Below are 25,313 nucleotides of genomic sequence, written 5' to 3'. Positions count from 1 at the left end.
GCAGACCCCTCTGCTGGGGTGGAGGGCCTTAGCAGAATAAGGAGCAAAGATGCTGGGGATCTTCTCCTTGCATGACTCACACTGTCTTCCTCCTTCTTTCTATTGCTCAATCTCAAATCTCCCTGGGAAATGCCTCCTTGACTGGGACCAAGTCAGTGCCTCACAGGGGCAATTGAGTCATGCGGGGTGGAGCAGAGGGCGGGAGGCCAAGGATAAATAGCAGCCTTGCTTCCTGGGCTCCTCTCTGTATCCTCCCCACCTCCCCAACAATATGCATCCTGCCAATTTGCTCAGCTCCTGCTGCCTCCTCCTGCTCCTAGGGGCGCTGCCTGCATGGGCAGCCAATGATGACCCCATCGAGAAGGTCATCGAAGGGATCAACCGGGGGCTGAGCAATGCAGAAAGAGAGGTGGGCAAGGCCCTGGAAGGCATCAATAATGGAATCACTCAAGCCGGAAGGGAAGTGGAGAAAGTTTTTAATGGACTTAGCAACATGGGAAGCCAGGCCGGCAAGGAGGTGGAAAAGGGGCTCAACAGCGGCTTGGACAAGGTATCCCATGGGATCAACAATGGCGTTGGACATGCAGGAAAGGAAGCAGAGAAGTTTGCCCATGGGGTCAACAACGCTGCTGGACAGGTTGGGAAGGAGGCAGACAAAATCATCCATCATGGGGCCAACCAGGCGGGAAGTGAAGCAGGGAGGTTTGGTCAAGGGGCCCACCATGTTGCGGGGCAGGCTGGGAACGAGGCTGGGAGGTTTGGCCAGGGAGTCCACCATGCTTTTGGTCAGGGTGGGAAGGAGGCGGAGAAGTTTGGCCAGGGAGTCCACCATGCTTTTGGTCAGGGTGGGAAGGAGGCGGAGAAGTTTGGTCAGGGAGTCCACCATGCTTTTGGTCAGGGTGGGAAGGAGGCAGAGAATTTTGGCCAGGGAGTCCACCATCCTTTTGGTCAGGGTGGGAAGGAGGCAGAGAAGTTTGGTCAGGGGGCCCACCATGCTTTTGGTCAGGGTGGGAAGGAGGCAGAGAAGTTTAGCCAGGGGGGCCACCATGCTTTTGGTCAGGGTGGGAAGGAGGCAGAGAAGTTTAGCCAGGGGGGCCACAATGTTTTTGGCCAGGGTGGAAAGGAGGCAGAGAAGTTTGGCCAGGAGGGCCACCATACTTTTGGCCAGGGTGGAAAGGAGGCAGAGAAGTTTGGCCAGGGGGTCCACCATGCTTTTGGCCAGGGTGGAAAGGAGGCAGAGAAGTTTGGCCAGGGAGTCCACCATGCTTTTGAGCAGGGTGAAAAAGAGGCAGAGAAGTTTGGTCAGGGAGTCCACCATGCTTTTGGCCAGGGTGGAAAGGAGGCAGACAAGGTTGGCCAGGGAGTCCACCATGCTTTTGGCCAGGGTGGAAAGGAGGCAGAGAAGTTTGGCCAGGGAGTCCACCATGCTTTTGGCCAGGGTGGAAAGGAGGCAGACAAGGTTGGCCAGGGAGTCCACCATGCTTTTGGCCAGGGTGGAAAGGAGGCAGAGAAGTTTGGTCAGGGAGTCCACCATGCTTTTGGCCAGGGTGGAAAGGAGGCAGAGAAGTTTGGCCAAGGGGGCCATAATGTTTTAGGTCAGGCTGGGAAGGAAGCAGAAGAGTTTGGCCAGGGGATTCACCATGGGGTTAATGAAGCCTGGAGGCAGGCAGAGAAGTTTGGTCAGGGGGCCCAGCATGCTTTTGGGCAGGGTGGGAGGGAGGGAGACAAAGTGGTCCAAGGAGCTCATCATGGACTTAGCCATGCTGCAATGGAGGCACAGCAGTTTGGCCATGATGGTTATTATGCCGCCGGGCAGGCTGGGAAGGAGGGAGAAAAAGTAATCTCGGGTGTCCATCCTGGGGCCAACCAGGCCGGGAAGGAGGTGGGACAGTTTGGCCAGGGACTCCACCATGCCGTTGAACAGGCCGGAAAGGAAGCAGACAAAGTGGTCCAAGGGGTCCACGATGGGGTCAACCAGGCCGGGAAGGAGGCAGAGAAATTTGGCCAAGGGCTCAACAGTGCTGCTGGTCAGGCCGGAAAGGAGGCGGAGAAACTTGGCCAAGGTGTCCACCATGCTGCTGGCCAGGCCGGGAAGGAAGTGGACAGGTTGCAGCAGAGTGCTCTTAATGGGGTCAACCAAGCCAGCAAGGAGGCCAACCAGCTGCTGAATGTAGGTGAACAGGGGTGGGGAAACTGGGGAGAAGGGGGCTGGGGGAGGAGAGGCTAAACCCTTGGGATTTTGGGGGAGCCCATGTAGCCTTTGTTTGCTAAAAGAAGCTTGAGCAGCATGTAACTGTGTTCCCCTTCTTCCTTCTCCATCTCCCTAAGCAAGGAGGTGGTGGTCAGCTGGTCAGATGGATTAAGCCATCTTATCTGCAAAGCCCACCCCAGACAGCATGGAAGGCACTTAGTCCCACATTCGGGAGCTGCCCTCCTAGTTAAGGGGCCTCATGAGGAGCAAGAAGCCTTTTCTAGGAACAGGAAACAGCTCTGAAGTTAGATCTCTAAGTGCAAACAGAAAGAGTGCTGAGAAAACTCAGAGCATGAGACAAAGGAGAGAGGAAGAGCTTTTGGAGATAAGCTGCGTTCTGTTTACTCTTCATAGCAATCCTCTGAGGTAGTGGGTGAGGACGCTAACTCCCTGATGCTCAGATAAGGACACTGAGGCTCAGAGAGGCTAAGAGCACTTGCTGGTCATGGGCAAGTGCCCAGCTGGTAATTTGCAGATGGGGTTCTTTCTCTTCCTCTGCACTGCCTCATGGGGGTGGGTTCTGCAGTACTCTTTTACCCGTTTAAATAGATGAAACAGATATTGAAGGCCAGGCAAGCAGCTCCACTCACAAAAGAATAGGGGCCAGGTGGACCCTGGGGACTAGCAGGAGGCTGACTCCTGCATGCCCCAGTCCCCTCCAACCTCCATGAGCAGTCATTGGATTCAGCAAACTGGGTCTGTCCCAGGTGTCAAAGCCCAGGGTTGTATGTGCTGCCAGGTGGGGAGCCAGGGAGGAGTGGATGGAGGAGAGAGTCCTGAGTCAGCCTGCTGGAGTGGCCTGGAGAGGGGCAGGAGCAGCCCAGGGGATAGGTGCAGTTGAGGAGGCACTGCTGAGAGACTGGGGATGGGGTCGCTGAGCTCGAGTTAGGGTTGAAGCTAGATTGTGTGCAGAACGTGAGCCATGCTGCTGGTGTTTGCATGGGTCCTCTGGGTTCCCAGTCACCCCCTTCGCAGTGATGGGAGCAGTGTCCTAATACCAAGATGAAGGGGAGTCTGGGAGGCCAGTGGGCAGGAGACGGATGACTGTGGTGACTCTGCTTACCTCTTGTCTCCCACAATGCGTGGGCTTTGGGGTCTCTCTGGATGGTGAATGGGTAGGCCAGAGGGCAGTCTGTGCCTCCCAGTCCTGCCCCATTTACCTAGAGGGCACTAGGAAAAGGAAGGTGGGAGACACTCCAGGGTAGAAAGGTCACAATGACGATCTGGGCTTTGTCCACAGGGCAGCCATCAAGGCGAGGCTTCCGGCCAACACGGAGGGACCGCAACCACCACATTAGTATCTGGGGTAAGTCTTGGGGTGGCCTTAGGGGATGGAGGCCACTGTGGGGTTCCGCGGGAAGGTGGTGGGACAGAGGCTGATGACTGACCTTGTCCTTGACTCCCAGGCCTCGGTCAACAAGCCTTTCATCAACTTACCGGCTCTGTGGAGGGTGAGTACCTGCCCCTCATCTGGAGACTGTCTCATGTCGCTCCCAAAGGCTGCCTTCAGACACCTTCCCTGTGGGCAGACTGGACCTCTGCAGAGACCAGCCCACTCCTCCCAGCTCTGCCCTTGCCCCTCTTCACCCGCCTTTAGCTTTCAGGTTCCTAGCGAGCACCCTACCCCTCTACCTGGGAAGCCCCAAACCAAGGGGCGACCTTCCTTAAGACTTTCCCCAGAACAGAAACAACTCAGAGCTGGTCTCCTCACTTCTTGAGAGGGGGTGGGGCAGGTATCTTAATCCCCCAACTGTACCCCTGCATCCACCCTCTCTCCTCTCTTCCAGAGCGTCGCCGACATCATGCCCTAAATTGACGCCCAGGCAACAGAATGTTCCTGTTGTCACACCAGCTGTCATGACCCAGAGGAGCTGGGGTGGGGGGTGGGATAGGTTCCGGAAGTCCCTTAGCAGGGCCATACTGAGATTTGTGAATAAATGTGACACATGTCCTCTGTCATCAAGGTCCACTGTGCTCCCTGAAGAGGGGTAGGCAGGGCAGGGTAGGGGTGAGGGCTGGCATTTCCTCTTCTTGATACCTGGCTGAAGGAGCTGGGGTCGGGGACACAGGATAGGTTGAGCTGATAGGAACAAGCCTCCCTTTCTTAGTGTGCAGTTTGTGCCACTCCCAGGAGAGTACTGAGGCACCTAGGTGGAGCCCGAGGGGACAGCGTTCTTTGTGGGGGGGCTCCCCAGAACACAATAGCAGCTTGTGTTCATTGTACAGTGAAGACAAGCTGGGCTCTTTACAGGCTTGGCATCACCACCCTGCAGCCACCCAGTTAGGTAAGAGGTGCTGTAGCTGCCCCCACGTGGGACACATGTGGAGGCCTGTAGAGCTGGGAAACACCAACCGCTGGAACAGAGAGAGAGAGTGGAGGGAGAAGCGGCTCAGAGCTCCAAACACTATTCTGCTTGGAAGGGGGGCGGGCAGTGAATATGGCCAGAAGACAAAGGAGAAGGATTGGGGAGGATGGAGGCTCAGGTAGGAGACACTCCCATGACAGGAGGGAGGGGAGAGCGACACAGAAGGCCCATTGTTCAGATTCTTAGACCACTCAAAGCCACCACTGTGTACTGAGCACTTACTAGGTTCACTAGAAGCCACTCTGTGATCACTTAAGTCTCCCTCGACCTAACTGCACCAGTCCTCTCATTAGCCCCAGTGGATGGATGAGCAGTTGAGGAGCAGGGGACAGGGCACTTGAGGGGAACCTGTTAGAGAGCAGCAGGCCCACATCTGGTTCCCGGCCCATCACCAGAACCCAGCGTCTCGCAGTGGCTCCAAAATCTCTCTCTGGCTCCCCAGCACTGGCCCGGGTGGGGGAGAGCTGCATTTCAGTCTGGAAACAGGTGCCTGTAGGCAGTTTACACACCACCCCCCCCCCCGCCCCAGGGCCACCATTGCCTCTGCATAAATCAGGATGAGGTGTCTGTGGTGAAGGCTATAATCACTGCTTCCAGCTCTCAAACTCCATCAATCGTGGGACCAAAAGGAAGAGTCAGAGTTCTTGCCCTTGGGGAGTTTGGCCTTTCTGGGGACAAGGTGTATGAACAGATTATGAAAACAAATAAAAACCAACACACCAGTAAGAACTGACTGACACAACTGCATTGGTATAATCAAGGCGATCTTCCTGACATGTATTCTCTTCCTTTTCCTTACTTTGTACGACAGCAGCGTCTTATTACCTCTCTTCCTTCCCTCTACCCGCAATATGTAATTTTGAGACTGTTTCAACCATGCTGAAAAGATGAAAGGATTTTACAGTGGACACCTGCGTTCTTACACTTAGATCCCCCATTATCACTTTGTTATACTTGTTCCATGATGTACCTACCACATATCAATGCTTTTTTTCTTCTTTTTGGTGGGCCTGCAGTTTGAACCTAGGGCTTTGTGCTTGAAAAGCAGGCACTCTACCACTTGAGCCACACCTCCAGTCTATTTTGCTCTGGTTATTTTGGAGATGGGGTCTTGTGAACTAATTGCCTGGGCTGGCTCTGAACCTCCATCTTTCTGATCTCAGCCTCCCAAGTAGCTAGGATTATAGGCCTGAGTCACTGGTGCCTGGCCTTTTTTTTTTCTGAGACAGGGTCTGCTTTGTAGTCCACGCTGCACTTGAACTTGTGATTCTCCTGCCCCAGCCACCTGAGGGCTGGTATTACAGGTATGCACCGCCAAACCCTGCATCAATACACTTTTGATGCTTTTTTTTTTTTTTGTATGTGTGGTACTAGAGATTGAACTCTGGACCTCTCACTTGCTAGGCAAGTGCTCTACCACTGAACCACACCTGCAATTGTTTTTAGTTTGTTTTTCAGATTGTGTCTCATGCTTTGCCTAGGCTGGCCTTGGACCAAGATCTTCCTACCTGTCTTCTGAGTAGCTGGGATTACAGGTGTGCACCATCACACCGCATCCCTCATTTTTTGAAGCATTTCAAAGTAAACTGCAGACATCTGTTTGGTGCACTTTAATACACAGAACCATTCATTTGTATCACACACTTGAGGGTCTACTCTGTGCTGGGCTGGTGAACTGAACCAGTCCCTACTTAAAGGAATCCTACAGTGGCTGCTTTGGCAAAGGCAATAGTCAAAAGCATCACTCTTTATCAAGTAAAAGCTTTCACTGACTTTATTTTATGCATATTTTCTTGTTGGGTTGATTTGCAGGGAGTTCTGAAAGAACCAAAGAAGTCTGAGATAATCCCTATGTACGAAGGGTCAATTCTGGGAAGCTTCTGGAATGGAGAGTTTCAAGTGGTCTTGAAGGGAAGAAGAGGTGCACAGGCCCCTCTCCTGCCTGGGGCCTTTTCTGCCATCTCTCTGCTAGGACTGTTCTCCATGTCCCCCTGTCCCCACACTGTTTCCTCCAAACCCCTCAGGTCACAGCTACCTTGACCCCCGAGCCTAAACCAAAGTCTACCCTTGTCATCACCTCTCATGGCACCCTGATCTGTCCTTTTTGGTTTTTTCCTTTGGCACATTGGGGCTTGAACTCAGGGCCTCACACTTACTAAGCAGGTGCTCTACCACTTGAATCACTCTGCCAGCCCTTTTATGTGATTTTTTTTTTTGAGATAGGGTCTCACAAACTATTTGTCCAAACTGGTTTTGAACCGCAATCCTCCTGATCTCTGCCTCCTGAGTAGCTAGGATTTATAGATGTGAGCCACCAGTGCCCAGCTAATCTGTCCTTCATCTTGCTTGTGACAATTTGCACTTATATTACAAATATTGCTTAACATCCATTTCCCTCCTAGACTAAGAGGTTCAAGAGGCAAGGTCAAGGCCAGGCACAAATGTCTAGCATTTGAGCAACTGGCTTGAGAAAGACAATGGAAGAGGGTGAGCAAGAAATAGGCTGCTTTGCCAAGAAGGGTGGAGCGGGGCCAGGAAGGGCTGGTTTCTGTAGATACTGGGGAACAGGGCAAGGAATCTGGGTGGCACCCTCACAGCCACCTTTTATTGGGTGCTTACTGGGTCTGTGTTGAGCACTTACAGACATGATTCATTTTATCTGCACAACTACTCCATGGGGCAGGTACCACGATTATCCCCTCATGGATGATGAAGAGGAGGCTCAAGGAAGGGAGAGTTGCCTGTGGCCACCCAGCTAATAACAGTCATGGCAAGGCTCCAATCAAGAGTGTTCTCTGCTAGTGGGGTGGGCTGCCTTCCTGCCACCAACAGCAATGGGAGTGCCTGTTTCAAAATGGGTCCTGCAGGGGCCTGGAGGTGTGGCTCAAGCAGCAGAGCACCTGCCTAGCAAGCACAAAGCCCCGAGCTTAAACCCCAGTGCCACCAAATGGGTTCTGCACAGTGGCTCATGCCTGTAGTCCCAGTTACTCAGGGGGCATAGGTAGAAGGATTGCTGCCTGAGGCCAGCCCTGGAAAAAAATACAGGCCCTATTTAAAAATAACTAATAGCAAAAAGGGCCGGGGGCATGGCTCAAGAGATAGAGTGCCTGCCTACCAAGTGCAAGGCCCTGAGTTCAAACCCCAAGTTCCACCAAAAGAAGACAAGAGGAGGAGGAGGTAGTAGTGGTGGTGGGAGTAGTCACAGTACTTTCTGCATTTGGCTCTTTCAGAACAGGTGTGTGTGTGAATCGAACAAATGTCAAGAAAGCATTCCCACACACCCAGCACTACCGAGGAGATGTCAGTGGAGGGCTTCTGTGTGCCCTCAAAACGCACTTTTCTAAGCTCTATGTTCTGCTACTCCGAGCCTTATACTCACCTGTCTTTACAGAGGTGAAACTGTTGCACAGATGAATTAAATATCACAGCCAGTAAGTGATGGAGCTGGACTTCAACTTGGGCTCCAGGAGGGGAACTGAGGATCCCCGGAATCCCATTGAAAGGAGCAGAGACATCACCTGCACTCAAGACCTCATCATCCTGTGATATTTGAGTGCAGCCTCTGTTGTCTCCCTAAAGCCTCCTCCCTGGCATCTGTACTCTGTATTCCACAACCTGCATCCCTCCCATCTATTAGCACCCTAAGGGCTTCTGAATACACTGAGTCAAAACCGAAGTCCTCACATGGTCCTCAAAGCCCCAGGATCCCCTCTCCCTCTATGACTTCAATTCCTCCCATTTCTCCTCTGCTCCAACCACAAATGGTCCTCAAATACAGTGAGCAGGCCCTGCCTCAGGGCCTTTGCACTGTCATCCCTCTGCCTGGAATACTCTATCCTAGATACACCCATGATTTGCCTTCCCATTTCTTGCAAGTCTCAGCACATTAGGCACATCTCAAACAGCCCTTCCCTGACTGCCCTATTTAAAATACCTCCTGTCTTCTCTGTTTCCCCCACTGTTTTTCTTTGTAGGGCTTACTACCACCTGATTAGCTTATTGTTCGACTTCTCCACCACCGTGAACCTGAGCACCCAGAAAAGGAGCCTTGTTCATCGTGCTCCCTAGTGCCTAGAAGAGGTGCAGTGCACAACAGGAGCAAACCCCATAAAAATCTGCCAACTGAAGGGCTGGTGGAGTGGCTCAAGTGGTAGAGCGCCTGCCTAGCAAGCATGAGGCCCTGAGTTCAAATCCCAGTACCAGCAAAAGCAAAACAAAACAAAGATTTGCAGAATGAATGAAGCAGTGAATTAGAGAGAAGATGAAACCAGTGGGTCTCAGACATGACACACATGTCAGTTTTGGGGATGTTTTTAGGGATGTTGAAGAACAAGCTCGGTCAGAAGGATCTGGGTCATGGTTTAACAGTTCCATTGCATCACAGTCATTTCACATATGACCTTGGGTGTGTTTAACCACTCTGGACCTCAGTTGCCTCATGTACGAAATGGGAGCAGTACTGACCTTTTGGGGTTGTAGTGAGGATTAAGGTCAACACCTAATAATCCATTTGATTACAATAAGTATTTCTTTAAAATTTTTTTTGGTGGTACAAGGATTTGAACTCAGGACCTCAAGATTGCTAGGAAGGCCCTCTGTCACTTGAGCTGTGCTCCCAGCCTTCAACAGGTATTTAACAAGAGTGTAGAAGGCTGAGCTGAGGTAACTACAGGCCGGTGATGGATGAGGGACGTTTATCCTAGAAGGCGGAATTGGGGTTTGGGAGAAATTAGGTGGTTCATGGGCATGGCTTTGAATAACTCCAAATTGGACCATAAGAAGCTCACTCCTCAATTTTCTTTTAAGCTTTTGAACTGTGTTAAAGGGAAAGACACAGTTTTTGGGGTGGTGTACCCGGACACCTCTCAGACTTGCTGAGATCTTTTTTTTAATAAAGAGAGAGTGGGCCTGTAGCTATGAGGCAATGCCACTGTCTGATTCTCATTGTGACTTTCTGACACTTTTTTTTGCAATACTGGGATTTGAACTCAGGGCCTACACCTTGAGCCACTCTGTCATCCCTTTTTGTGTTGGGTTTTTTTGAGATAGGGTCTTGCAAACTATTTGCTTGGGGCTGGCTTTGAACCGTGATCCTCCTGGTCTCTGCCTTCTGAGTAGCTAGAAACACAGGCGTGAGCCATGGCGCCCTGCCTGACTTTCTGACACTTTCTATCCATGGACAAGTTATCCTGGCTTCCACTTAATGAGTGGCATGAAGTATTTGTTTGAAGTATTCTATTTTTTTTTTTTGAGATAGGGTCTATGTAGCCCAGGCTGGCTTTGGACTCAAAATCATCCCACCTCAGCCCCCATGCACTGGAGTTACAGGCATGCACCATCACCCCGGGCTCTTGTAATATTCTTAAGTAAGAAATCTAAAGACAAACTTTATAAATGGCGAAGGGAGAAGGCAGGTGTGCAGTGCTGGTAAGATGGGGTGAGATGAGGCCGGCTCGGAAGGAGCCTGTGAGTCGGCGGGTGCTCTGCCCAATGTCCCTCCTCTGACCCGTGACCCTGAGCTGCAGAAGAGAGAGGCAGCATGCTCGGGGCGGGAGGGAGCCCCACTTTCCTCATGCAGCCCTCTCCTCTCACACAGCCCTAGAGCAAGACCAAACTCAAGTTTGTCCAGAGAACACGGAGGGGTGGGTGTGAGACACGAACATGACGGACGGGGCTTGAGAGCCTGAGCTCAGGCAGGGGACAGGTCTGGGCTTGGCTCTTGGCTCTACTGCATGATCATGTGCCATCTCCGAGCCTCCGTGTCTGTGTCTAACCCATCTTTCAAGCTGTGTGATTCTTACAGCGCGTATAGTCCAGTACCGGGCACAGAGAAAAAGCCTTTGAAAGCTGGAGCTGCAATTATTGTTATTTTTATTATTCTTACTACTACCATTATTATCATCATTAGAGTCAGATGGGAGGTGGGAGTAGAGGAGACTGGTCCCAGTCATGGATGGTGTTTACATGCTAAGGAGGGTTGGATGTTACAAGTCAGGTGCGGGTGTGGGGTGGAGAAGAGAAAGACAGAGACATTGAGAAAGGCAGATGGAAACCGGCCCCTCCTAACTATGATGAATCCCAGTGATACAACACAGTGCCAAGCGGGAGGACCTGGGGCCCCTGGGAACAAAGAAGTGGCCACACTGGCCAAGCAGGGAGGAAAGATGGGGAGGATGCCGGAGTTCCAGATCCTAGTGGGGACTAGGGATGAGAAGCATGGTGCCTAGGGATGTCTCCTGTGCTGAGCCCTCCTCGTTTGCCAGTGCTACCCTGGCCCTGGGGGAGGCTCAGGTGGGTGTGACAAGCTGGGTGATGATGGTCCTGAGCTCACCTGTGTCCCTCGAGCTGGGTAAACAGGATGGAAACCTGGTCAGCTGCCCCCTCCCTTGGTCTTTCCCTCCCACTCTCCCCTGGGGGTGGCTGGCCCGCCCAGCTCCCCTGCTCCACGCCCAGGTTTCTCAGCGACAGCAGCCTGAGTGTTAACTGAGACACTTTAGCAGTCACTCTCAGGGGAGAGCCATTTCTTCCCAGGCACTTGGGGGCTTCACCAAGGGCTTTCCCCAGTTTCAGAACTTGAACACAGCCCCATGGCTCCCAGTGACTCTGTGTGGAAGAGCATGAAGGCAGGCATCTTTAGTGTGCAAGGGAGAGTTGAGGGAGCTGCAAGGTCTGCTGAAACTGAGAAGAGCCAAGCAAGGGCACCTGCCTCCCATCCTGGTGCCCCGACCAGGTGGCTTACCTCGGACAGGTCTCCTTCCACTGGGCTTCCCTCTCCCTGCTGGGGTCCTGCCTGTCTGAGTTCTCTCTCCTAAGGTGGGACCTGCCGCCTCCAGGAGACACCAACACCTATCTCTTCAGATGCTCCTATCCCCACCCTGCGCCCCAAATTCCTGGGGTTGGGCAAGTGGAACACCTTTGCATCCACCTCACCCCATCCCTCCCTTCCCCGTGCTTAGCTCCCTCTCTGTTTCAACACAGTCTGGCAGACTCACAATTACTACTCATTACCCTATCGGTGGCTGGGCCCTGAGTCACTGGGGGAGGGACCCCGCGCTGCCCAGCCCTGTCACCTTCTCCAACCTACAGTATAAGGGGTAGTGGTAAGGAGGACGGCTCTGGAAAAGAAAGGGAGTCTGGGAAAGGACAGAGAAGGCTGTGGATTCAGAGGGAGAATAAGAAGGCAGTGGGAGAGAAGGCAGGGGGCACACAGAACCAGCAACAGAAGTAGTAGTCTGGGGCGGGAAGAAGACCCTCGAGAGAGAGGGGAGCTGGGCAGAGATGAAGCTACAAGGGTCCCTGGCCTGCCTCCTGCTGGCCCTGTGCCTGGGCAGTGGGATGGCTGGGCCACTACACAGTGGAGGGGGGAACGCAGGAGCAGTTGCTGGACAAGAGGTGGAAGACGCCATTGGCCACAGAGTTGGGGAGGCCGTTGGCCATGCAGCCAGCCCTGGAATCCAGGGGGCTTTTGACCAAGGGCAGGGAGGAGGAGTTGAGTCTGGAATCAGGGAGGCCAGGGGAGATGCTTTCAGCCCCCAGCTCAGGGAAGCAGCCCAAGAGCTTGGCAACACTGGAAGTGAGGCCAGAAGACAGGTGGAGGGCATCGTTCGACGTGGACTGGGTGCTGCCCACAACTCCAGGGTTTGGGTGAGTAGCTGGGAAGCCTTGTGGGGCAGCTGGGTTAAGAACCTTAGGAAACGGTTCCTCTGTTGCTATCTGAGGCCGTTTCCTGTCATGCCTTGTGCCCTTCTTCTACTTCCGTGAGCTCTCTATGTGCTTGCTCCCTCTGCTTGCTCTGGCTCCTATCTTCTGCTGGCTTTGCCTGCCCTCCCTCCATCAGTCAGAGATGGCCACAGTTAAGAGCAGGTGTGTTGTCCTCGCAGGGAACATCTGGAGGCCACGGCATGTTTGGTTCTCAGGGTGGCCAAGGCCAGGGCAATGTTGGAGGTCCAGGGACTCCCTGGGAACAAGGAACCAACTCTCTGGAAGGCTCCGTTGGTCAGGGAGGCGATGGAGGGCCATTCAACTATAGGACCAATTCTCAGGTAAAGGACACGCCCTTCCCACCCTTTAAGCCACACTCTGCACACACCCCTGGGTCCTCTGAGACCCACACTCAGTCTCATCCTCCCTTACCCCTGCAGGGAGCTGTGGCCCAGCCTGGCTATGGTTCAGTGAGAGGCAGTAACCAAAATTCGGGGGTAAGAGGGCGAGTCTGGGGATGGAGTGGACATCTGGGTGCCTGTGACATAAAGTGGGGAGAAACAACAAGGAAAGACAGAGGGAGAGGTGAGGGATGGGGGCCCTAGGAAGAGATGGGTGTGGAGGAGGCTAGGAAGAAAGAAGGGAGATGGGAGGAGAGGAGACAGGAGGAGAGGCCCCTGGAGGTGATTGTGACAGAAATCTCTCACCTCACCTGTCCCCTTTCCTCTGCAGTGCACCAACCCCCCACCGTCTGGAACTGAAGACAGCTCCAGCAACTCTGGGGTAAGAGGAGGGATGGCCTGTGGCATTCAACACCAGGAGAGGGACACTGCTCCCCTTAGACTGGGGTGGGGAGGGAGAATGTGCCCCACCAGAGGGCAGGGGAGGAGGGACGAAATCCTGGTGTTCCTGTCTTTAGTCCTTACGGCTGTGTTCTCCTGCCCCTCAGGGAAGCAGCAGTAGCAGTGGTGGCAGCAGTGGCCAGGGTGGCAATGGTGGCCAAGGTGGAAGCAGTGGCCAGGGTGGCAGCAGTGGCCAGGGTGGCAATGGTGGCCAAGGTGGAAGCAGTGGCCACGGTGGAAGCGGTGGCCATGGTGGAAGCGGTGGCCACGGTGGCAGTGGCAGCAGTTCTGGGTCTGGAGGAGTAAGTTTTGCTTTTTTTGTTGAAAGCAGGAATGGCATGAGGGTCCCATGGTCGCTGCTGAGGAGACAGGTTCTGGGATTCCTTAAGAGCTGTTGCCACTCCAGAGTGGGTAGCATCAGTGGCAGTCACCCTCCTGTGGCTCCCTCAACCTGTTTGTTACCTCCCATTCCCAACCATGGGGCTCCTTACATAGGCAGGTCAAGTTTCTATTAAAAAAACAAAACAAAAAAACCCTGCCAGAATGGCGCTGGGGTCTCACACCTGTAATCCTAACTACTCAGGAGGCTGAGATCAGGAGGATCGAGGTTCAAAGTCAGCCCAGGCAAATAGTTCCTGAGATCCCATCTCCAAAATAACCAGAGCAAAATGAACTGGAGGGATGACTCAAGCAGTAGAGTGCCTGCTTTGCAAGCACAAAGTCCTGAGTTCAAATCCCAGTTTGAAAAAAAAACCACTCCCCTGACTACTTCTGCTTCCTTTCTTCCCTTCCACCCTGTTACGGTGAGGAAGTTCTGCTTCCTGTCTAACCTCTATTCCTTGCTGGTTTAGCAAGTCTGAGCAGAGCTGGAGGTGATGGAAGGAAGGAGAGAGGTGGCACAGAAAAATCAGACATAACAATTGTTGGGGAAGCTCCTAGAAGAATGGGGGTCTGGGCTGCAGGCGTGGAGACTTGAGGACATTTGTAGAGCTGTGGTGTAGACAGCATTAATGATGTCAGCATGCGTCGAGAGGGCCAGAGGGACTGCCATAGGTGGAGGAGAGGGGAGAAGACAGAGGGGAGAAGGGAGCCACATGGGTTTTCTCTGGGGCCTGAGAGTCAAATTGTACACGGTGACTGCTGTCAGCAAAAGGATGTAAGTAATTATGACAAGCCCTAATAGCTTTAATTTGCAGTTCCTTACATGACCCTCTCTCCCCCATCTAGGACAGAGAAAGTTCTAGAGATTTTGATGAACCCTTTTCGGTCTCCAGGGTAAGGGCTCTAGGCTCCCTTCTGCATCCTTCCTTCTAGGAGCAAGTGGGGAAGTGCTGGAGCAGAATGAGCCCCAGCCTGCCCCCTGGTGGCCAGATGGCGGCTCCCAGTGGCCATTGTGGGGAGGGGGAGATATGTTCCCCAAATCCCTGACCATTTTTTGCAAATACACTTGACCACACCTGGCCTCTCTGTGCTCAGACTACCTTCCCTCAGCCATCAGCTGGCTAAAGCTGGGAAGGCATGGAGGTTGGAGGGGGTTGACAGAAGATCCACAATGCAGCTGGGAATTACTGGGTCCCTCTGCAAATCCCTTTAAGACAGCACATGGACTGTTTTCCCTTGTAGGGATCTGGTTCCGGCTCCTCAGGCAGTAGCAGTGGAAACAGCAGAGGCGGTGGTGGTGGAAATAGACCTGAGGTCAGTGGTTAGGGGTTCCCTGGACACAAATCTCCCTCAAACTCTGGAAGAAAAGGAGGAGGGGTCAGCAGCCCCTTGCCGGTTTGGGGAGCTGGGGCTTGGCTGAGAATGGGGAAGATTGCTGTGATGAAGCCAGTTAAAATGCTGCCCTTTAGAGGCTGGGTGCAGTGGTTCATACCTGTAATCCCCAGCTACTCAGGAGGTGGGAGGATGGTGGTTTGAGACCAGCCCTGGCAAAAAGCTCACAAGACCCCATCTCAACCAATAAAGCTGGGCATGGTGGCACATGCCTGTCACTCTAGCTACGAGGGAAGTATATATAGGAGAATGGAGGTCCAGGCTGTGTCTGGGTAGAAAAGTGAGATCCTATATCCTATTCAAAATATCATGAAAGCAAAAAGGGCTGGGAGAGAGTGTGCGTGTGCGTGTGTGTGTGTGCGTGTGTGTGTGTGTGTTAGGCAGAGCATCTGCCTAGCAAGTGCAAGATCCTGAGTTCAAACCCCAGTACTGCAAAAAAAAAAAAAAAAAACAAACCAAACAAACAACAAACCTGCCTGTTGGGCTAGAACTGGTGCTGGGAGGGGACTGAGAGAAAATCTTCCTTTTCTCCCACAGTGTGACAACCCAGGGAATGAGGTGCGTATTTATGGAGAATCTGGGAGTCAGGTGAGAGCCAAACTGCAGGTGGTAACTGTTGTTTATCACTGTCACTATGCCTGCCCCCTCTTGCCCCGTCTTCAAGGAGCCACACTTTAGCCAGAAGAAACTCAACACATACTCAGAAAAATAGTGTCCAAAGTAACAATTAATTGCAAACCCTTAAGTACATGGTTCGCTTTCTACCCAGCTGGGTCTGGAGAGCCGAGGTAACCTATCCTATTAGAAGTACAGTCATTCAAGTGTCCATGCATTGGCCAGTGGATGGATCCAGTGACCTCTGGCAGAGAAGTGTTTTAGAAAGTGTGTTTCCTCCCAACCACTCTGGCAGTCTGGGCCTCAGCCCAGTGCAGGCTGAGTAAATGTGGCACTCATGTCCACACCTGGAGGCCTTGTGCAGACACAGGCTCTGATCCCTCAAGTCTGGGGTGGGGAGCTCCTCACCAGCTCCCTGGGGAGGCTGCCCTGCTAGGCTGGGCATTGGTGGCCCCCATGGATCACAGGGTGAAGAGCAGGTCCCCGTGGGAGAAAGTGCCCATGGTGGGTAGGACAAAATTGAGCTGGCTGTTCAAAAACTCCTTGTCATATATATTAGGGTGCTAACTTTTATGGGTGCCCAGGTTTTAGGAAACATTCTCCAAGTTTGTAACTCTTATTTCTACTTTTTATACACCAAAATCTTAAGTACATAGAGTCAAAAATGTCAAGTATTTTCGCTGTGATTTCTGCTCTTGGTGTATTACTTTAAATGTATTTCTTCTCTTCCAATATTATAAACTCTTGTATAATTGCACTTTTCAACGTGACTCTTTAACCCATCCAGACTTTATTTTCCTGTATTAGGTCTAGTCCTACTCCTAGATCTAACCACAATTACCCTATACTTTGGATCATAGCTGTGTCCTCCTTTATGAAGCAAAAACCCGTTAAAAGGACTTTACTGATAGGGTGTAACTAATGTTTCCCCTCCTACTTAATGGTACTCCCAGTCCCATGAATGGAATTGCTTCCAGCACTGCTTTAAATCCCCCTCGCAAACACCATCACACTAGGGGCCACGCTGGGAGTTGTGTTTTGCTGAGCAGATGGATTCATTGTTCTGTTTACTTAGGTAGCTTATGGTACATAGTAATATCTACCAGCTATAAGTCTCCCCTTGCCACAGATCTTTTCCAGAGTTTTCTTACCTATGCCTAGACCTTTATCCTTCTAGACAAATTTCAAAATTATCTTGACAGGTGCCCAAAGAGAATTCCTTTGGAACTTTGGAGAAATCATACTAAATCAATACATGAAGGTTTTGAAGATGGTCCAGGATTGAGAAAAAGAATCTGTGTTTGACTGTCTTATCCCCTGGGGCTTCAGGGGAGGACAGGACTGCCCCAGTGGCCCCAGGGACATCAGGGTAGAGGAACTGCAGTCCTCGAGAGCAGAGACTCCCTGAGGTGAATGGGGTGGAGGTTGTGTCTAGCAGCAGTGCAAACAGCTAGCGCGACATCCTGACTGCTCTACACGCTGGTTCTGGGAATGAGGACATGCAGATGGATGAGCCTGACTGGTTAGGAGACAAACCAGTCTCTGGGCCACCTCAGCTCCCACTGAATCACATTCTGTCCAATGCAGACTTCAGCCAAGCAGAGACCTCCAGTTTGAATCAGTTCAGTCCAACAGCTGGGCTTGCTCCTGATTCAAAAACAGGGGAGGCTTCAAATGCTTTGGTGGCAAAGGCCCCAGCTGCTGGATTTTGAGCAGCTTGCAGAAATAAGTATTAACAGATGGTGATGTTCTCCATAGCCATTGTAAGTGAGGAGTAACCTGTCCATCACGTGAGGTAGACAGAGATCTGCCAGAGAAGATGGAGTTATCTAGGGAGAAGGAGCTCTTTCTTGGGTTTCTGCCCTCTCCTCCCTACTGACTCCTCCACTTTCTGTCTTCCTAGGAAAGCAGAGAGAATGGTCACTTCCTTGGGGGCTCCCAAGGCAATCATGGGGTGAGCCAGGGGACATCCAGGGTTGGCTTTAGCAGAAGGGATGGTGGAATGTGGGACAGAATACCAAAGGCCTGGGAAAAGAAACAAAAACATCCGTTTCTTCTTGCTCTGCTCCAACTGGGAGCAGAGCAATAGGACTTGGCAAAACAAAGTCCTATTTTGACAAAAGTAACAGGAAAGGTCAAGGGAGACTTTTAAAACCACACTTAAGAAGAAGTCAGTGTTGAGAAGTGGAAAGTCGCTGAACATTGGGTTAGAAGATGGGGGTTGGAACATCAGTTCTGTAACTCTCTTGTCACCTGTGCATCTTCAGACAAGTCAGTTAACCTCTGGGAGCATGGGCTTCCTTGTGAAAAACACGGACAGTGAAGCCTGACATGCTCACCTTCCATAGTTACCGAAGAGAGGTCTGTATAAGAATCACACCAAGGTGGTGCAGGGTATAGACATAAGAGACAGATGCTGAGGCCAGTGGGTGGGAACCTCCGAGTTTCATCTGAAAAATGGAGTTATCTCCTGCATATGGCAGAATAAGGCATGGTGCTCAGCACATAGTGGGACCACACATTAGCTACTTTCATCACCAATGGTGTTTTGGGGATAGGAGGGCGGAGGCAAGAATTTGAATATGATTCAAGGGATTGGGTCAGGTTACTTTGTCGCAGTCATTCTAGGACAGTTTTTTGAGGTGGGAATTGAAGGTGTTAGGTAAAGAACAGACGATGGTTCACAGAGAGGTGCAGAGGATCTGGAGCAATGGTGAAGATGAGTGGGCCAGGAGCAGCTGGTAGGTGCATGCATGACAGTAGGTATATGCTCCCTTTTTTTCCACCCAGGGGCAAGGGTCCAACAGCAATGGTGGAAGAAATGACGCTGTCAGTGGACTCAATACTGTGGTGAGTACAGGCCTCACTCTACCTTGGGCTGGGACCACGGTGTTGAGCACACTTCGCCTCCCCTCCTGACACCCATATCTCCCACCCCTATCTCTAGCTCAGTAAGTTTTTAACCTCATTCCATTTCTCGTTGGTTCCTTAGAACTCTGGGACATCTCCCATGCCCTTCAACTTTGACACCTTCTGGAAGGTGAGTTCTGAAAGATTGCTATGCTCCATGTACTTTGGAAAACCAACCCCTGTCCCTTGGCCTTACAGCTAGAAGTCCTCTTTCTAATCAGCAGTCAGCCATTGCCCTTGACCTCTTCTAGCTTGAGGCTCTGAACCAATTACTCTATGACCTGAGTTGTATACTCTGTTTTCTCTGCAGAATTTTAAATCCAAGATGGGTTTCATTAACTGGGATGCCATTGAAAAGGTAAGGGCTGGAGGGCTGGGCACTTCTGATCTTAGTATGAGAGGAATTCAGGGATGAAGCTAAACCTCTGATTGGGGAGCTGGGAGATAATAATAATGGCCACTAAGAAGGTACTTAGGCCAGTGCTAAGCACAAAATCCAAACCAACAATGAGGGGAGAGACCTGAAAAGAGGAAGAATTTGGAAGCTTTTGGAAGTAGGGGATGAGGAGAGGGAATGGCCCTATTAAATGCCTCAACATATAGATTAGGTTCTGAACCTCAGTTTCCCCTTTAGACTAGCAAGATTGTAGGGGAGAGACCGAATGAGGACTCAGACTAGGACTGAAGCACCCAGAGACAAGGGACAAGGACCAGAACAGCTGCCAAGTGATGGGCACTGGTCTCACCCTGCACACACGTAACTCTAGAGGACAGCTGGGGCCCAGGACCCCTCCTGCCTCTCTGCCCACCCATCCCTCTTGCAAGGGACCCCCTGATTTGACACCCAGAATAGCTGGACAGGGGAGAGGATGAGGCCAAAGAACATTCCATAAAAAATCCCCAGGCAGAAACTGTCACTCATGGGCCAAGACCCACTCATGGGTCTTGAGTCATTTTTAAAAAAAGCATATGAATTAGTTGTCAAAGTTTAAACACTGAAACACATCACTCAATGATTAGGAATTATGACTTCTCTTGAAAGACCTGGCAACTCTGGGCAGTGAGTAACAGGCCGGCTGCTGCTTTTTGCCATGGGCCCTAGCTCCCCAGTGACCATAATGGCCCTGGCCGTCAATCATTTCGACAGCCTACTGGCCCTGGGAGCAGTTGAGGTTTTGGTCCTTAATGTAAGGGAATAAAGACCAGGGTCCCAGGATTCCCAAGACCAGTGGTCTTTATGGGAGGAGGGGTTGATAGTAGACAGGGATCCAGACCTCTGGAAAAGCAGAGGCTCTCGGGAATGAGGGGTGTGTGTGTGTGTGTACGTGCGTGTATGGGGGGAGTGATAGGAAAGGGCAAATGTGCCAGCTGTGGTGCGTTTCTGGTTTGAATGAACAAAATAAATTCTGTTTTATTGAGAATAGTTTCTCATGGGGTGAGACTGTTTGCTGGACCCTGGGGGCACTGAGGGTCCCATGAGAGAGCCTGGGTGCACCCCAATACTTCCCAGAGGGCCAGGACAGACGGGCAGAATTCATAGTGGATGGCTTCCCTGGCGGACAGATCCAGGAGGAAGAGGGTCAGGGCAGAGAAGGCTACCATGCTCAGCTCTCCTTCCTAGTGAGGGAGAGGGGGTTAAGCAGGACAAGGGCTCTATGGAATGTTCCCGGCCAGGGTCAGGGTTCTCAAGACCAGCCTGGGACATCTGGATCTGTCCTGGTGATGTGGTAAGCTAAAGGGTCCTTGTAGGTGTGTAGAGCAGGGGTCTGTGCTACCCTGCCTTCATCTGCTGCTCCCCGGAGGTCCTACTCCTCAGACTTCCTCTTAGAACCTATTTCTTTGCTCAGGACGAGAGTTCTCGCAGCCCGTGACCTCCAGACAAGGAGCAACCAGCTGGATGGGAACCCCACTCCCTGCTTGGGAACCCCCTTCCCTAATCCTAGCCCTTACCCTGGAAATAAACCGTAGCTTCCCCCACACTCCTGGTCTCTGCTCTTTTCTTCGTCTCCACTGTTGTCCTGGGGATGGGGAGATGCCCTGGAGGTGCATGGCAGGTGAGGAGGTGGGAGGTCCTGGTCCTGAGGTTTTGCTACAATTATGCTGTACCTCGAGGAGGACTGGGAGAAAACTGCATATGTGTGTGCTGGGGGCAGGTGGGCAGGTTGACGGTTCTGAGATGTAGCCTTTCTTTTTGTTTCCAAAACCAGTTTCTGGTGCCCCTAACGATTCCCGGCCTCCCCTCCAAACCTTAGTTACAAAGAGATTCTGAGATGAAGGCTAACTGCTGCAGGAGTGGGCGCCAGGGCTCAGAAATGCAGAGGTCAGGCTCCTTGCTAACCTGCTCCCTCTTTCATCCACAGGGCCGCGTCCCATCTCCCAGCACCCGAGCCCTGCTCTACTTCCGCCGACTCTGGGAGGTAGGAGAACCCCCCCTTTTTAAAGACCTTGGGGTCCTGGTCATCCTGTCCCTCTGCATCCTTTCCTCAAAGCAGCCACACCAGCTCCAGTCTACCCATCACAAAATGACCCTTCTTGTTTTTGAGATGGATCATCTCACCCAAATCCTATTACGTTAACGCCACCTCAAAATCAAAAGCCCTGCAACCCCAAACCACCCCGCCTCTCAAGCCACTTCCTACAGTAACATGGTGAGTCTGGGCTCTGCTCCCTGGGGCTCACTCTCCTCTCCTCCCTCCAGGACTTCAAACGCAACACTCCTTTCTTCAACTGGAAAGAAATTGAGGTAAGGGCAGAACTTCTCGTTTTGGGGTAAGGAAGCTCAGCTCTAGACACCTGAGTTGGGGCCTCCGTAGATGGATTGATGTCCCTGTCTCCATTCTTCCCCTCCCTGCTGGCTAGTGTAACCCCAAGTGCAGTGGGGTGGAGAGAAGCTGTGAGTCACGGAGGAGCAGGGTGGGAGAGCCTTTCTAGCATAAAAGCCCAGTGCTTGAGGCTTGGGGCTTCCACAGGCACAGGCCATGAAGCTAGCCACTGTCTCTGCTCTGCCGCTGCTCCTGCTGGGCTCAGCCTAGCTCGGGGGCAGCCACAGCAAGGTTCCAGGAAATGGGAAAGAGACAGGGATCTGGGGCTTGGGCCAACTTGTAGGTGCTACAAAGAGGATGCTGGGGAGGAAGGCTGAGGGGAAACAGGAGGGCAGTGTGGGGGTGGGTCAGGGTCAAGCATGGGCAGATGCAGAAGGTCTGATGCTTAGGTCTTGGAAAGGATGAACAGGACCCCTAAGCCACATCTCAATTCTGCAAGGCCAGTGCTCTTGAGATACAGAACCCTTGGGCACTGGGGTGAGGGTTAGACATGTGAGGCTGGACAGGTGGGGCCACGCCCAGGGGAAGGTCAAGTCCTCCAGCACCAATGTTGCTATGTCTGATTTTTCAAGGAAAACTAGAAATCTGATTTTTAATTGTTTGCAATTATTTTAATTTAAATTTTTTTTGGTGGGATTGAGGTTTGAACTCGGGGTTTCATACTTGCAAAGCAGGTGCTCTACCACTTGAGCCATGTCTCCCGTCCATTTTGCTCTGGTTATTTTTTGGAGATGGGGGTCTCACAAACTACTTGCCCATGCTGGCCTTAAACTGGGATCCTCCCAATTTTAGCCTCCCAAGTAGCTAGAATTACAGGCATGAGCCACTGGCACCTGGCTTATTTTAATTTTTTTAAAAAGGAGGCAAAGCCAAAAGTGGAGGCCTGTGGACAACCAGTTTGTGAACTCGGTGTCAGGGCTGGTACTGCAGTGAAAGGCCAATGCCAGGGGTGGGTAAGGCAGAGTTAAGTCAGACAGCCCTACGGTGTAGGCAAGTGTGTGTGTCGGGGTCTTAGTAGAGAGTGGCGATGCAGGACTGAACTTCCTAACACTAGAGTTTTTCCCCCTGCCTTGGAGGGAGGGGTGACAAGTCACCTGCTTTAAGTGGCTTTATCAACCTTGTGTCTCTCCCCTTTCTCTTCATCCTTTGCCTGGGAGCTCAGCTAATCACTCAGCTACCAGGACTCTGTAGAGAACTGTCTTCGCACAGGGATTAAAGGCATTGAGGCAGCAGTAGGCCAAGGGCAGGCTGGAGCTGAGGGGCCTGTGTGGGTTCAATCACTTTGTCATCCATCATAGCACAGTCTCCAGCCAGAGCTGCTAAGACTCCAAGTGTATGTGTGGAGGGGTAGTGTTGTCCAGCTCCGCCCTCTGCCATGGCTTCCCAACTCTGAGTGTGGAAATCCGTGTTCTCTATTTATCTGGGCCATCAGGACCCTTCAGCCCCACTGCACTTGGACCATCAGAGAGGTGGGGTGAGCCAGGCTCTGCCAAAGGAGGGCAGAGCCTAGGCAATAGGACGCTAGAGTCTGACAAGGCCTGGAAGACCATGGAGACCCTAACTGTGGCCCTTTTCTCCCTCTTAGGACTCAGATGAATCATCAATCCAGAAGAGGGCAGGAGGTGCTGACCAGGTGGGTCTTTTTGCCCTCAGTCTCTCCTAGAAGGCCCTTGGTCCCTCTTGGCCCTGTTCCTGGGTCTTTCCAATCTGTCACTCCCCCATCCACTCCTTTTCTCAGACTGGTACAGGAAGACAAGAAGAGGCAGTTGTATGTAACTTCTGAGGCATGATATCTACATTACTGCCAGATTTAAGCTCCATGTTTTCCCTTGGTCTCTTACCCTCACTTCCCAAGTTACACTTGTGCTGGGAGAGGGACCAAGGAAAGAGGTCGCAGGCCCTTTGGGCTAGACAGTCGGACAGCACAATGAGGAGGGAAGTCAAGGGCTTTGAGAAACATCAGCCTGGGCAGGGTAGATTATCAACCAAGCAAAGGGCCTTCATCCTTTCTTCTATCCTCAAGCCGTTGCTGTCCACTTGTTCCCACAGAACTACAATTACAACCAGCAGGCACATCCTGCTGACCATAACTTGCAGTACTCAGTCAAGACACCTTCTAAGGTAAGACTTGGGATGGCCCTGTTTTTCCCATGTGAGGCCTTCTGCAGTGAGTAGGGGGAGAGGTCTACCGCAGGGTCCACCCAGTTCACCGTGGAAGCCAGGCCTCTACTCCCCTTTGGGAGCAGTTCAGAAAGCAGGCCAGAGGAGTTCAATGCTCCACACAGCTACCCTCTCAGAGAAGGCTGAAGGTGAGCAATTTCGGTGCAAGAAGGAAACAGGAAAACCAGATCCTCTCAGTAAGGACAGTAGAAGTGCTGGGAGTGGTGACTCACACCTATAATCCCGGTTACTTGGGAGGCAGAAATAGGATTGCAGTCTGATGCTGGCCTGGGCAAAAGCTCAAGACCCTATCAAAAAAAACAAAGCTAACGCTAAAAGGCTGGAGGTGTGGCTCCTAGTAAACTTGAGGCCTGCGCACTTGGGAAGTTTGTTTCTCTCACTTCCAAAAAAAAAAAAAAAGGAATGTCTAGGAGTGAATATGCAAGACACTTCAGGCTAGCAAAGAAAACCAGGCAAGGGGGGTCTCCCTCCATCTCCCTGGGGAGAGAAGCTTCTAGTCAGAGATGGAAACTATTGTTGAGGAAAAGGAGGTGAGGATGAAGCTAACACCACCTGTGGGCGTACACATGGCCACTATCTATTCAACCAGCTGGCCTTGGTCCCTGTGTGCTCAGGGGCCATGTTCAATGTCATCTTGGATAAAACTTACTTAGAATAACAAATTGGTGGGCAAAGTCTGTAGACTGAATGTCCACAGATGGCAGGAACTTGGTGACCATCCTAGCTTGCACCTGCCCTGCTACTGGATCTTTGGTGCACTTGAGGCCAAGGCAGAGGACAGAGAGGCCCCTGTGACCTCTGTCACTTCCTCTGATTTTCTCTTTCAGGGAGGAATCACTCCTTCTTCCTCGGTGAGTGTGGGGGCTGAGAAAATGTGGCTGGACACAGATGGACTCTAAGGCAGGACAGGGTGGAGGGGCAGTGGGATGTCCACTCAGCTGTCCTCCTCATCCTGCAGGCTTCCCGAGCACAACCTGGCCTGCTGCAGTGGCTGAAGTTTTGGTAGGTAAGTGTCAGAGCAATCTGAGGCAAGGCTGGGACCTTGGCATTTCCTCAGTCCCCATATGGCAGTCACGTGAAGTGAGGCCCCCGGGTGGGTGCTGTGGGGTGTGGAGACACTCCTAAGAAAAAGGCCCAGGACACTAAGAAAGCACTGGTGGGCTGAACTTAAGAGAGGGGACTGCGCGCGCGGGCACAGCTCTAAAAAGGAGAGGGGGCGGGCTGGATGAAGGACAGGCAATGGGACAGGGACCGTTCAGGGCAACTGTAGAGAGGTGAGTCTTTGGGCAAAGGTTCAGAGGCAGGAAGAGTGAGGCTTGGAAGGGAAGTGGCTATTGATTAACTTGGCAGAACCACAAAATTTGCTTTATGTAGGAGCAAAAGCAAGGGAACCGAAGGTGGACTGGATAGGACAGCAAGGTCATCACTGTAGCCCGGAAGCTGGAGAAACAACATCCAGTCTCAGCAGATTTAGGAGTGGCCACATTCTATCATTTGATTTTCTCCTTGTTTCTAGAAATTTCTTCCAGTCTTTGCTGAGACCTCACGAATGCCTGTCTTCGAGGAGCCTGGCTGTGCTTCCCCCAGCCCTCCCAGCTGTACCAGCCCTGACTGGGTGCTGACATCCTTTCTCCTAGGCAGGGCACTAGGGTTCATCTAGTCCTTGTTTTTCCCCATGCCACTCTGGCGTCTCCATGACCACCAGCCTTATCAGAGAAACCAGCCACTCTCTTCACCTACTCCATTTTGTGACCAGAAGTCACTGTGACTTTGCAGTAGGAGCTTCCTACTTTTGAGTTTCTCTGTGGAAATAAAACACGAATCGTTTCCCTGTGACTTTCTCAACTAGTAT

At 51.9% G+C, this 25,313-nt stretch overlaps 3 protein-coding genes and 1 non-coding gene across 16 annotated transcripts in view; 3 read left to right on the top strand and 1 right to left on the bottom strand.

The window, feature by feature from the left end:
* Positions 1-25,313, bottom strand: part of Gapdhs (glyceraldehyde-3-phosphate dehydrogenase, spermatogenic) — a 64,190-nt gene that overhangs the window by 15,838 nt on the left and 23,039 nt on the right. The window lies entirely within an intron of this gene.
* On the top strand, positions 226-4,210 carry Sbsn (suprabasin). 3 transcript variants are annotated; one of them, XM_074058141.1, is made up of 5 exons: positions 228-550; positions 1,925-2,170; positions 3,492-3,557; positions 3,658-3,702; positions 4,039-4,210. In XM_074058141.1, the coding sequence occupies exons 1-5, from the start codon at positions 272-274 to the stop codon at positions 4,060-4,062; spliced, it is 660 nt and encodes a 219-aa protein (XP_073914242.1). In that variant the 5' UTR covers positions 228-271; the 3' UTR covers positions 4,063-4,210. The 3 variants fall into 3 exon arrangements, with proteins under 3 accessions (XP_073914240.1, XP_073914242.1, XP_073914241.1); XM_074058140.1 differs by having other exon boundaries at positions 228-637; XM_074058139.1 differs by having other exon boundaries at positions 226-2,170.
* Trnaa-agc (transfer RNA alanine (anticodon AGC)) lies at positions 8,747-8,822 on the top strand. Its single transcript has one exon. It is a non-coding gene; the product is annotated as a tRNA-Ala (tRNA).
* Positions 11,696-25,297, top strand: Dmkn (dermokine). 11 transcript variants are annotated; one of them, XM_074058145.1, is made up of 19 exons: positions 11,696-12,261; positions 12,534-12,659; positions 12,759-12,815; positions 13,051-13,101; positions 13,268-13,462; positions 14,388-14,435; positions 14,784-14,855; positions 15,471-15,521; positions 17,452-17,502; positions 18,339-18,398; positions 18,541-18,588; positions 18,769-18,816; positions 20,819-20,875; positions 21,157-21,201; positions 22,866-22,913; positions 23,330-23,401; positions 24,289-24,312; positions 24,420-24,467; positions 24,978-25,297. In XM_074058145.1, exons 1-18 carry the CDS (start codon positions 11,896-11,898, stop codon positions 24,465-24,467), a joined length of 1,467 nt encoding a protein of 488 aa, XP_073914246.1. In that variant the 5' UTR covers positions 11,696-11,895; the 3' UTR covers positions 24,978-25,297. The 11 variants fall into 11 exon arrangements, with proteins under 11 accessions (XP_073914246.1, XP_073914245.1, XP_073914244.1 ...); XM_074058144.1 differs by having other exon boundaries at positions 11,698-12,261; positions 12,498-12,659; positions 15,471-15,491; XM_074058143.1 differs by having other exon boundaries at positions 11,698-12,261; positions 12,498-12,659; positions 24,420-24,463.

The sequence above is a fragment of the Castor canadensis genome, chromosome 16 (genome assembly GCF_047511655.1).
Source record: "Castor canadensis chromosome 16, mCasCan1.hap1v2, whole genome shotgun sequence".
NCBI lineage: Eukaryota > Metazoa > Chordata > Mammalia > Rodentia > Castoridae > Castor > Castor canadensis.
Note: the sequence above shows the minus strand (reverse complement) of the source record. Positions and strands in the feature narration are given on the sequence as shown.

Bases quoted from the DNA above. Each gene is read 5' to 3' on its own strand.
- Sbsn (XM_074058139.1), top strand. From the start codon at position 272: ATGCATCCTGCCAATTTGCTCAGCTCCTGCTGCCTCCTCCTGCTCCTA. The intron at 2,171-3,491 runs GTAGGTGAACAG...CTTTGTCCACAG, and splicing joins AGGCCAACCAGCTGCTGAAT to GGCAGCCATCAAGGCGAGGC. The intron at 3,558-3,657 runs GTAAGTCTTGGG...CTTGACTCCCAG, and splicing joins CCACCACATTAGTATCTGGG to GCCTCGGTCAACAAGCCTTT.
- Dmkn (XM_074058142.1), top strand. From the start codon at position 11,896: ATGAAGCTACAAGGGTCCCTGGCCTGCCTCCTGCTGGCCCTGTGCCTG. The intron at 12,262-12,497 runs GTGAGTAGCTGG...TTGTCCTCGCAG, and splicing joins CCCACAACTCCAGGGTTTGG to GGAACATCTGGAGGCCACGG. The intron at 21,202-22,865 runs GTAAGGGCAGAA...TCTCCCTCTTAG, and splicing joins TCAACTGGAAAGAAATTGAG to GACTCAGATGAATCATCAAT.